Consider the following 12,671-nt stretch of genomic DNA (forward strand, 5'->3'; position numbering starts at 1 on the left):
TATCAGACAGTTAGTATACCTACATAAAAATTCCGATGACTATATGGGCGACAAGACATAAATATAGACTGACCTTAAAACAAACAGACAGCATAGCTGACAGTGCTCACCTAAATTCTGAAAACAAAATGGCAACCGTGGATTTTGACATCATAGGCAACCGTAACATTGATGGTTTTAAAGCAGTAAAGCTGGGTCCCACTGCCTAACCCTAACCCTTATATTAGATGATACAGGCGGAAGGCCTTTATGTGAACACTGTATAGTCATCGAAATTTTTATGTAGGTATACTAACTGTTGGAATTCTGGTAATAGGTCAAATGTACCCAACCCTCCAGCCAACTAGTGGAAACATCTGAGTTCTGCCTTGGTCCAGTACTGGAAGTAGTCTTATTCTGAGTACTGCTGCCAAGAAGAAGGCAAGGTAGCGGAAGAATTAGCAGTTAAGGAATCCTCAGGTTTTGATGAGGATTCTGCAGGACTGCATGGAGTTGATGATTTAGTACAGACAGTTTGGCATTTACTACACATCCAGGACAGCGAGGAGTCAGAGGGACCTGGCAATATATTGTTTAAAAGGGGGGGGGGGGATCCTTCCCTTTTTCTTTGCAATTGGACAGATTTCTCAGCAAGGCTTGGGCCAAACCTGAAGTCTGTCCTACGTCAGGATACATGCAAATTACAGTCCCTTTATCAGATACCAAAAGGGATTCCATTTGGATAAGTGGGAAACTCCAACTACGGGGGATACTCTTATAGTGCGATTGTCTAAGGCCACCACTATTTAAATTCCTAATGTTGCAGCTTTAAAGAATGGTATAGATAAAAAATTTGCGATCATTCTTAGGTCCATTTATGTAGCAGCTGGTGCCTCCTTGAATCATATTTTCGGCTCAGCTTGGGTCAACAGGGCTATGGAAAGTGGTCGGAGCAACTCTTATTAGGCTTTTATTCAGGTAGGCCTTAAGTCGGAATTCAAGCCCTTGGCGGAAAACATAAAAAGAGATGACGGGGGACCCAGCACTAGACAAATTGCAGCCAGTATGTAAGCTTCAGTGGTCTCTGCATTCTCTGGCTCCAAAAAGGTTTTGGAGTCCTTACATTTTTCAGGTGATATCTTATTCGACCCTAAGTTTGATAAGATTATTAGTCAGACTACACGTGGAAATAGTTATTTCTTACTGGTGAATCTAGCAAAAGCATGGGGTTCTTGGTTTTGGTCCTTTTTGCTATGCTGGTAAAAGATCGTGATGGCAGTCATCAACTCCGCATGGAGGACAACAAAGAGTTAATCTGGTTTGGTCTGTGAAAAGACCTACAGCCAAACCCTCATACAAACAGTCTGCATAAAGGGCATTATGCCCACCCAGTGGTAGTTGTGGTGGGAGGCCGTCTGTTACTCTGCCGAGATCAGTGGTTCAATTCTACTTCAGATTCCTGAATGAAGAATTTTATGGATTGGGGATACATCTTTGATCTCCTTAGAGATCCACCTAGTTCTTTTTTCACCAACAGTTTTCCTGTGTACCAGGTAAACCGCCAGGTTAGACTACAAACAATTCACACTTTAAGCACTGAAATTTACAAACGGATGCATGATTTTGGCCCATTTTGAACCTCAAAACTCTCAACATTCAAGTTCGGGTTAACAGGTTGAAGATGGAATCATTCAGATTGTCTACCGTATGGAATAGGATATAGTATCCATGGACGTCAAGGATGCTTACTTGCATATTCCAATCTAGGAAGGTCTTCAATGACCTCTCAGGTTTGCAGATTAGTCTCAACATTTTCACTTTCAGGCTCTGTCCTTTGGTCTGATGACCACTCCACAATTGTTCACAGAAATCAAGGTGGTGGTGCTTGGTTTTCTGTGGTCCAGAGACGTGATGATTATTCCCTATTTTGATAATCTCTTGATCAAGGCAGGGTCTCTGGCTTTGCTTTGGGCACATTGGCAAGAGACAGCACAGACACTTGAGTTCCATGGTTGGATTATTAAATTTAAGCTTTGGCTGAGCAGCCACATGGTCTTCGGTGCATACTTTATCCAAATTTTACAAATTCAATGGGGCATATTCAATTAGCTTTTGGATTCGCGGTAACGCGCCGGAACAGCCGCGAAACGTAATACACGGTACCGCAATAACGTGGATTTTCGTTCGCAGCCCATAGGGTTGCGAACGAAAATCCGCGTTAATGCGGTACCGTAATACCCGCAAGAACGCGCACTTTTCGCGGCAACGCGCGTTACCGCGAATCCAAAAGCTAATTGAATATGCCCCTATGTGTCTGTGGCTAAAGACGCCAGTTTTGGCGGTAAGGTGGTATGCACTACTAATTTAAAAGTGTATCTACCAGATGGGGCAGCATTGGGACATCCACAGTCCCCCATAGGATGATAGAGAAAACGTGAATTTTCTACTTAGTTAGCTACTATTCTCAGAATCCATTCGGGGGAAACTGCACGCCCACCCATATATGCTCTATTTCTCCTAAAGAAAGTTTGCCGATATTAAACAGGTTTTCTTGTATGTTTTGGAAAGGAGGGGGGGGTTCGGGGTTGTTGTTTCTCTCTTATTTATTTTTCATTTGTCCAGCGGGGCTTAGTTAGAGAAATAATTTGAGTGTCTAGGATGGTGATAAAGAGGAAGGAATTAACACTTTTAGAATTTTCAAAGTTCTAACGTCCTATAGGAGACACTGTATACCTAGGATTCAGTGTCCCCCAATGGATTCAACAGAATTTAACAAAAGTATAAAAATCCCATTTTCTTAACACACGCTGGGAGAGAATAGTACCCCTATCTTTAAGAGCACGGTTATGTTGTCTGCTATCTCTGGTCTTTCTTTCCTTTTTCGCCCTCACCAGGTTCAGAATTCAGTTAGTGGTTCTTTAACAGTGTTCATAGGACTGAGCTTTGCCTGCCAGAGTATTTCAGAGGCTGTGACACAGATAAGAAAATGTTTCTGATATGATCTATTAGTGTTTGGTCGAAGAGGTAAGAGATCACTGTGGAGGAAGTAAGGGATTTCCTGTTTGAAAGACAATGCTCTCACACTTGTAGTCTTTCAGATATAAACATTATTTCTTGCCAAAGAACTGGAAAGGAAAACATACAGCTATACAACCAAAACCCCAAACATTACAGAATGCGCATCTGCTGCTGCACGTAAAAGGTTATGTCGTGTGAAAAACATACTAACACAATACCTCCATTACTGCTTATTAATGTCTACTTCTGAAAACATATTACTCATAACAGATGAAATTATTAGATTATGAAATGAACGATCAATTATCGTATTGCAGAGGGTAATATCTAACTGACATTTCAGGATCTTATAGTCGGCGATTGTAATCTCTAAGTAAGGATGAAAGTTATTTTAGATCCAGGATGTCTTGTCTCATGTTTTTCATGAAATTGGTGTGAATAAAAATGTGCTTGGTACCGGATTTCTTTTATAAAAATGGTTTTATGTAGCAGCGATTATGTTTACTGACATCCCAAGAACCGTATGGGGCCTCTTGTAGCCTTTGCGACACTCATTTTTTTTTTTATGAGCTGTAATAAGAGGTGCATGTGTGTTATCTACATCCTTTTAAGATAGTGTGTCATTTCCCTGGCAGAGAGCACAACTTCAAACGTGCTATAGATCAGATGCTGTTATATATTTATAATGGGACACTTATTCAGAAAAGTGAACACAAATCACACTGTAATAAAAAAAACATTTAAATGACACATGTAATAAAGACAGGCTTGATGTCTCCTTACTATCCTCAGTGATGTTCATTTTAGATAAAAATGTTGAAAATTTATTAAGAGGTCGTCCTTAAATAATAGCACTCATGACTTGGCATTTTCACTTTTTTCACCATGCACATTCTCCACAAACAGAACTAACCGTTTATCTATCATCTGAAGTGCAGTATATACAAGGTGCTTTGTGCAAAAAAAATATGCTGCATATCGGCTTCCTTTACAGTTAGCAAATGAGCCTTTCTGATTTGTGAGCATCCTAAACAATTGAAAATTATATCTAATTGTCTCAGAAGTCATAATTCTGGTTATACTTGCTTGGCTACAAGGTTAATTTATCCTGCCCTTCTTGTTGTGTTTTTTTTTCGTTTGTTTGTTGTTTAATTACAAGAATCCGCTCTTTTTATCTAGGATGAGATTGCAGACTTTCTTACGGGGGTCTTAACCCGAGCTGAGGGTCATTCTGGCTCTGATCCACGTGACCTTGATGCAGAGAAGAAAAAGAAGCCCAGAGAGTTCCTGAGGAGAGACTTATCCCTTGATCTGTCAGAGAGGAACAGCAGGCCGGCCTCACCAGCAGCACGCTTCCCTGCTTCTCCTTCTGGCTCTGAGGTGAGAGCAGAGCAAGATTTAAACAATTCCATGTAGGACTCAAACAATAGTTTTAGGTACTGCCATCTTTTGAGTTGAACCAGTATTTATAAATTGCCTTATTGACGTAAGTGGTTCCTAGTTAATTTGATCATCAGCATTCTCAAAATGACTGCTTCCTATGCGTGTAGGCAGTGCTGTGCTTGTTATGGGACAGCTCTTTGTTTTCATTATCTATTTATCTTGTTGTTGCCTTGTGTTGCTATTTTAACACCTACATTTAACTTTTTTTGTTATTGAATATGAGTATGTCATACAATTATCTTGATCCTGCAATTCAGCTTTAAACGCAGTACACATTTCTGCTGTGAGTGGGTTGGTATTCACTGATATGTAGAATATTGTTTTGTACAGATATTGTTATTGTACTGTTGTAATTGTAAAGTCACTTTAGCATTCTGTATTCTTAAGGATCTGTCTAGTATGTCTAGCAGTCCTGCCTCTAGCCCCAAGACCAAGTTAACTACAATTCCCACAACTCATAAACCAGGACAAACAGCTGTGCCACTGAAGACCCAAATACAAAGACCAGGGACCACTGTGAACCCAAAACAAGCTCAAGGTGAGAGTTTTTCTGTAAGACACTGTGAATACTGCAAGGTGTAGACAGATGTGTAGGGATGGGTGGTCATTTTCGTTTCATTGTACAGTTAGACATTATTTGAAGTGGCGCTTTGTAATTAAACACATCCTTTTGGTGTTGTATTATCTGCTGTGAAATGATTACATGGCTCATGTAGGTGTTCTCCATAGATCTCTCATTGAGATGCATTGTGTTGTTGGTGTGTGTCCCTGCAATGTTTCTGAGGTTGCTCTCACTGGTGGTTGATGCTTAATACTGCAGCATGTCAGTCTCCCCTGATTTACTAATTATCTCTGCTGGGTGGAGGCTCTTAAAGCTTCCTACAGGAAATCCATGTTTCTCCATTGAGTTTGTCTACTGTTTTCCTTTGGGGAATGGTGTGCTTAAGATGACATTTGGAATTAATTAAGACCTTTAAATCCTGCTCTTTACATTGTATATATTTTATATATTATTTTTATGTTTCAGCCCAGTTTGCTGCTTTCCTGAAGCAAAACATGTTAGTGAGAAAGTCTCTCCCTACAGGCTCTCCCTCTTGTGTATTTGGTGAGTCTTACTGTATTCTACCCATCTGTGAAGTTTAGGCCTTGTAATTCTGTGTTATAGTAATGTAATTTTCGTGACCTAAAATAAAACATAATTTTTATTGATGATTAGAAAAACTTTGTATATATGTATGGACAATAGCATATAAAATATTCTGCTGTCAGAAGTGTTTCATATTCTGTATGCAATACAAACTGTTGCAGCTTCATCACAGCTTAAAATATAGAGGATGAGACCACATGTTTCCAACAAGTTTCGGTATTTGTAGGCAAACCATTGTCCCATATTAGCCAGTAGATAAGGAAAACCATTGTCTTTTGTTCTGAAGAGCAAATAGGAATGTAATTTTATTTTAATGATGGAGAAACAAAAATTGCAAGCTATCAGGATTTTATGCTTCTTACATAAGGTTATGATGCTGAAAATGCAAACTAACATATAAACAGACAGTGGTATATGAGGTCAAAATATATATACCAGATTTGCCAAATTACACAGGTCTCTAAAAAAAAAATTTTGGACAGCTGTTTTGGTTTAGTTGACTGATTCTTACGTTTTTTGGTGCGCTGAATCCAAAAATGACAGCCGTTTTGTCCGGGGACATCAGGTTTTCGAACAAATGGGTGGTCATCGTTTAAAAAAATCTCTTAACGCAAATATTTTATTTACATGAAAAATATTAACTCATTTGCACAGGTGACGACAAAATTAACACCACACTCAAGTAGATTGCTTGTGAAATCGTCTTTTTTTAAACTCTAAACTTCTTTTTGAGCTTTTCCTCTTGTAGGTAGCTTCCGGAAGATCCCTGTACAACATCCAGCAGTAGTCAGCCATCATTGTAACACCATCTTTCCATTTCTTTTATATCTTGATGGAAACGTTCTCCCTGCTCTTCACTCACTACTCCCAAATTTTCAGGAAAATAGTCAAGGTGCGAGTTGAAAAAATGGACTTTTAAGCTCATGGAGCAACCAAGCTTGTGGAACGCTTTCAACATTGTTTCCACCATTTCCATGTAATTTGGGTCCTTTTGATTTCCCAAAAAGTTTTTTATGACCACAGTAAAGGCAACCCACGCTTCTTTTTGAGTTGGAGTCATTGAACTGATGAAGTCTTTGTCGGATATGAGTTTTCTAATATCCGGGCCAACAAAAACCCCCTCTTTCAGTTTTGCCTCCGTTAAACCTGGAAACTTGGATCCCAAGTACTTGAAGCATTCGCTATCTTTGGGAAGTGCCTTAACAAATTGCTTCATTAATCCTAATTTTATATGGAGTGATGGTAATAAAACCTTCTCAGGGGGTACCAATGTATCTCTGAGAACATTCTTTTCACCAACAACTAGACTTCTTGGTGGCCAATTTTTTTGCTTCCAGTGATCTTGTCGGTCTCTACTGTATGTAATACTTTATGAGGAGCCCAAACTTTATCTTGGTTACCAAGTTTTAATTTAAAATAAACAAAATAAACTTTCTTAACAAAATGCGTAATATTCAACTGCTGCTTTTTCACCATGAACTCTCCACATATGAAACAGAAACTGTCAGGCGAATTTACACACTTTCTTGGAGGCATTGCGCTAATTTTGAACCACAAAGACAATAGCAGGATGACGACTGAAATGAAATACAAGATTGTGGAGGAATCAGAGAACAAGTTAATGCATGAAAGAACATGTCCGGACAGGCCCTAGCAAGCACACTCAACAATGCAGTGATCACCATCAGGACCATTAAACATTCATTTCAGTTTTTTTCCCCTAAGTATGATGAATTTGAAATTTAGCGATTTCCAGCTACCTGTTTGACCAAGGCACATTTCGATTGTGAAAAAACCTGACGTCCTAGGAATAAACGGTGGTCATTTTTTAATTCAGCGCACCAAAAAACATAAGAATAAGATAAAATTATGAAAACAGCTTTTTGGTTGCAGACCTTTGTTATGAATGAAATATTGATTAGTATTGTGTCCTAAATAAGTATGATAGTTTATATTCTTATAAGGCAAATCAATGATGTATGAGTTGTTTTAGTGAAACATGTCCGCAATTAGTCATTGAGCCTGATACTTTTTCTCTCACATCCCTTGGGGGACACCGGGACCTTGGGGTATAGAGTAGGGCAGGCGAGTGCTGGCACTTTAACTTGTAGTTAACTAAAACTCTGGCTCCACCCCCTTTATACCCCACCTCCTGCTAGAGGCCAGTCTAGTTCAAGTGCTCGGCGAAGCGGGCTGTGCACGGGGCTGCTTAGCAGCCAGTTTTACTTTTTTCTTATTTTATTATTTAAATGATGGCGGAGACTGTGTCTCCAAGTTCTGACAGCCGGCGACTCGCTGAGCCGCGTAGTCGGCTGTCACTCAGACCCTCCGCTGCAAAGTCATTCATTCTCCTCTCCCGCGGCTGCGGCCGGCGGGGAGAGTGTGAGGCAGCGATGGGGGAGGTCTGTGAAGCGCACAGCACGGACGGCTGTGCGCTGGCTGGGGGGGGGGGGGGGAGCGGAGGCGGCGTGTAGGTCCTCCTTGTCTGCCTGCTCCCTTTCCCGATTATTTAACCCTCCATTGGAGCCAGACACAATCGGTGGTGGCTGGGGTCTGTCCTCCTTGTACAGAGAGCATGCTGTCTGCACACACTGCGTCTGGAGGGTTGGCAGCAGGTAAGTGAAACTCGCTCTCAGCATAGTGCTGTGAGAGAGACATTAGAAATCGCAGTGGGTTCCCTGAGCTGGCTGTTTTTTCCTAAAAGTAGTCTGTTTAATTGGGTAGAGATAAGAGTTCTATTTTTAGCTCAGGGAACAGGGTCAGGCAAGGGTCACTGTCTCAGTGAGCCCTGCTAGGCTGTGGATTGGTGGAGTTGTCTGTCTGTCTTAAATGTTAGCCAGTCCAGAGCTGGGCCCTGAGGAGGGGGGGGGGTGTGTTTTACTCTTCGGCACTTCCCCAGTGGTAGTCTTTCACTCCTTGTGTGTGGACACCTGAATAGGCAGCCATTTCTAAAGCTCCTGCTTTTCCCCTTTTCTATCCTGTATACTGTAAGGTAAAGGATTGGGGGTGGTGTGTTTAGCCTTTTGTATTTTTACACACTAAGTAGCTTTTGGCTATATTGCAGGCTCACTTTCTCTTGTAGTTTGTGTGCTGCTTGTTATCTGTATTGTGTGCATTTTACTGTACTGTTTTGTCCCATCTTTTAACATGTCTGAGAGGGAAAAATCTACACGTGGCAGGGCTGGTGCTTCTATGTTAAGTTTCACCTGTGCTGTATGTCATGTTAAGTTACCGTCTGGGCAGTCAGGAACACAGGCTCTGTGTGTGTCCTGTCGGCCCACGGAGACTACTCCTGGTGAAACAGTTGCTGTCTGTTCAAACACGGAGGAGCCTGCTTGGGCTCGGTCTCTATTTAATACAGTGGAACTGCTTGCTCAGAAGGTACAGTCTCAGGCTGCTCAATCTTCTGATTCTGCTTCCTTAGTTCAGGCTTTACCTGTTGCTGCTCCAGTGCAGTCTGGAGAACCAGCCTGGGTGCAGGGTCTTGCATCCTCAGTACAGGGTCTGGTAGCGGTCTCTTCCTCCTTGGAGAGGATTATGCAGTCGGTCACTCCGCCTTCCTCAAGTAAACGGAGGCGGGTGGCCGCCTCTTTTCTGGGACATGAATCTGATTCTGATTGTGGTTCCCAGGAAGAGGGTGAGTTACCGCTGGGTTCTGACATAGATGCTGCTTCTCTGGTGGAGGTCCCAGCAGATCGTCAGAGTGTGGAAGAGTTAATTCAGGCGGTGCGTCAGGTACTTGATATTCCTGAGGACCAAGTGCCTGAAGCTTCTGCATCCTCTCTTTTTGAAAGACGCAAAAAGAGGGAGGTGGTTTTTCCGGCCTCTCCCCACTTGGAGCAGTTGCTGTTGAAATCTTGGTCTTCTCCAGACAGGAAGTTTCAGGTGACTAAGCGACTGCAGTCGTGTTATCCATTTCCCCCGAGGTTCTCGCTAAATGGGAGACGCTTCCTCAGGTGGATGCAGCTGTGGCGAGGTTGGCAAAGGTAACTACTATCCCTCTGCCTAACCAGGCCACTCTTAAGGATGGTGCAGACTGGAAGGTTTAACCGTTCCTAAGTCCATTTTTGTGGCAGCGGGCGCTTCTTTGAGGCCTGCTTTAGCATCAGCTTGGGTTAACAAAGCTGTTGATCGCTGGTCGGAACAATTGTCTGAGGGTTTGTTGGCTGGCAGGCCATCCTCTGAATTGATTCCTTTAGTGGAACAGATTCAGAGGGCAACGGATTATTTAGGTGAAGCTGCAATGGAAGCGGGGATGATGGCAGCGCGCATTTCTGCCTTGGCAGTGGCAGCGCGTCGGACTCTCTGGTTAAAGTCCTGGGAGGCTGACGTAGAGTCCAAAAAGGCTCTGGAGTCCATTCCCTTTTCAGGAGGTGTTCTGTTTGGTCCTCAGCTGGATTCCTTTATTAGTCAGGCATCAGGAGGTAAGAGCACTTTCCTCCCGGTCAGTGTTCCCAAGCAGAGGATGTCTAGATTTCGGGCCTTTCGTTCCGCAGGTAGGTCTAGAGGACAGTATTCCTCAGGACAATCCTCCAGAGGTCAGACATCCAACCCTAGAGGTGCTTTGCAGCGGGGACGTCAGGCCTGGTTGGCGCGTCATCCAGCTGCTAGGCCAGCAGACAAACAGTGTGCATGACGGGGATTTTGCTCCTCCATTGTCGTCAGTGGTGGGAGCCCGTCTTCTGCGGTTCAGGGATCGGTGGTGTCATTCCACTACCAATGTCTGGATTCGGGGAGTGGTGAGCCAGGGTTACAAGATCAATCTGCTCGGTCTCCCTCTCAGACGGTTTATCACCACGGGGCTTCCGTCGTGCCCAAGAAAACGGTTGGCTTTAACAGAGGCGATTCAATCCCTTCTGTCTGCCGGAGTGATTATTCCGGTTCCTCATTCTCAAAGAGGTTTGGGGTTTTATTCCAATCTTTTTCTTGTGACAAAACCCGACAGCTCCTTCAGACCGATTCTCAATCTAAAGGCTTTGAACAGAGTGCCCAGCTTCAAGATGGAATCTTTACGCTCGGTAATTCTTGGCATGGAACAGGGAGAATTTATGGTGGCTCTAGACATCAAGGATGCATATCTCCATGTGCCCATCTGGAAGGGTCATCAGTCCCTGCTGAGGTTTGAGGTTCAGTCAGAGCACTTCCAGTTTCAGGCTCTTCCGTTCGGTTTCGCCACAGCTCCACGAATCTTTACCAAGATCATGGCGGTGATGGCTGCTTTGCTAAGGGCCAAGGGGATTACAATCATCCCCTACCTGGACGATCTGCTTCTAAAAGCAGACTCTTCGCAGAAGCTAATGTTACACATTCAGGTAGCAATCCAAACCCTGGAGTCGCACGGTTGGATTATCAACTTCAAGAAATCCAAGTTGGTCCCATCACAGCAGATGGTGTTTCTGGGTCTTCTATTCGATACCCGTCTGAGACGGGTATTTTTTCCTCAGGACAAGAGTTTAGCCTTACAGGGGATGGGGAAATCCCTGTTGATGGCAAGGAGGCCATCCATTCATTTTGCGATGAGGCTTCTGGGCAAGATGGTATCGTCATTCAAAGCGATCCAGTTTGCTCAGTTTCATGTACGGCAGTTTCAGTTAGAACTTCTGTCGCAATGGAACAAATCTCATCGAAATCTGGCGAGTCAGGTGTTTCACCTGTCTCCGCAGACGCGCCAGTCGCTGATCTGGTGGCTACACCGGCAGATTCTCTCCAGGGGCCGCTTGTTCTCCATTTGGAATTGGATTCTAATTACAACAGACGCCAGCCTTTGGGGTTGGGGGGCTGTATGTCTTCAGGCTCAGTTTCAGGGGCTTTGGACTCAGAAGGAGTCCAAGCTTCCAATAAATGTCTTGGAACTGCGTGCAGTGTTTCACGCTCTAAAAAGTGCGCAATATTTTCTGCAGGGAAAGCCAGTAAAGATCCAATCAGACAATGTCACAACAGTGGCATATCTAAATCATCAGGGCGGCACCAGGAGTCCTCTGGCCATGAGGGAGACTCACAGGATATTTCTGTGGGCAGAAGCTCACGTTTCGGCAATCATGGCCGTATTCATTCCCGGAGTAGAAAATTGGGAAGCAGACTTCCTAAGTCGGCAGACTCTACATCCAGGGGAATGGTCTCTCCATCCGGAGGTGTTTCAACAGTTGGTGATGAAATGGGGTCAACCGGATGTCGACATGATGGCATCTCGGTTGAATCACAAGGTTCCCCGCTACTGTTCCCGTGCAAGAGATCCCGGGGCAGTCACGGTAGACGCTATGTCCGTTCCTTGGAAGTACCGCTTAGTGTACCTTTTTCCTCCGATAGCTATGCTTCCTCGAGTACTGCAAAAGGTGAAGAGAGAGGGTTCCAGTGCTTCTAGTAGCACCAGATTGGCCGCGCAGAGCTTGGTACACCGACTTGCTCTTCATGGCAGGAGGTCGGTCGTGGCGGTTGCCAATTCGCCCAGATCTTCTAACCCAGGGTCCCTTTTGTCATCAGGGTTTGCATCGTCTGGTTTTAACGGCGTGGCTGTTGAAGCCAGGATCTTAAGAGCTAAGGGATTTTCGAGACGGGTGGTTCAGACCATGCTTCGTGCTCGAAAGCTGGCTTCAGCCAAAATATATCATCGTGTTTGGAGGTCATATATTGGTTGGTGCGAAAAGATGGGGTATCCTACATCTTCTTTTCGTCTGGCCAGGTTACTGAGGTTCTTGCAGAACGGCTTGGATGCAGGTTTGCGTCTTAGTTCTCTTAAGGGTCAGGTGTCAGCTCTTTCAATTTTCGTTCAGAGAAAACTTGCTGTTATACATGATGTGCAGACTTTCATTCAGGGTGTTCTTCATGTTCAACCTCCTTATATTCCTCCGGTTCCACCATGGGATTTGAATTTGGTGTTGAGGGCTTTACAGCATCCTCCATTTGAGCCTTTGAATTCAGTAGATTTCAAATTTCTTACTTTGAAAACGGTTTTTCTTTTAGCCATTTCAACGGCACGCAGAGTTTCAGAGCTTGCGCCTTTGTCTTGTAAGCCTCCTCTGCTAGTTTTTCATGAGGATAGGGCAGTTCTTCGAACTAAGCCATCCTTCCTTCCAAAGGTTGTCTC

The 12,671-nt window shown here is 43.6% G+C and overlaps 1 protein-coding gene across 2 annotated transcripts in view; it reads left to right on the top strand.

The window, feature by feature from the left end:
• The window catches only part of KANSL3 (KAT8 regulatory NSL complex subunit 3), a 59,774-nt gene that overhangs the window by 25,866 nt on the left and 21,237 nt on the right, over positions 1-12,671 (top strand). For both annotated transcript variants that reach the window (XM_075207352.1, XM_075207351.1), the window contains exons 13-15: positions 4,177-4,377; positions 4,828-4,978; positions 5,468-5,545. In XM_075207352.1, the coding sequence (XP_075063453.1) occupies positions 4,177-4,377; positions 4,828-4,978; positions 5,468-5,545 (430 nt within the window). The remainder of the gene's footprint in view (positions 1-4,176; positions 4,378-4,827; positions 4,979-5,467; positions 5,546-12,671) is intronic.

Source organism: Mixophyes fleayi, chromosome 4 (assembly GCF_038048845.1).
Source record: "Mixophyes fleayi isolate aMixFle1 chromosome 4, aMixFle1.hap1, whole genome shotgun sequence".
NCBI classification, from domain to species: Eukaryota; Metazoa; Chordata; class Amphibia; order Anura; family Limnodynastidae; genus Mixophyes; species Mixophyes fleayi.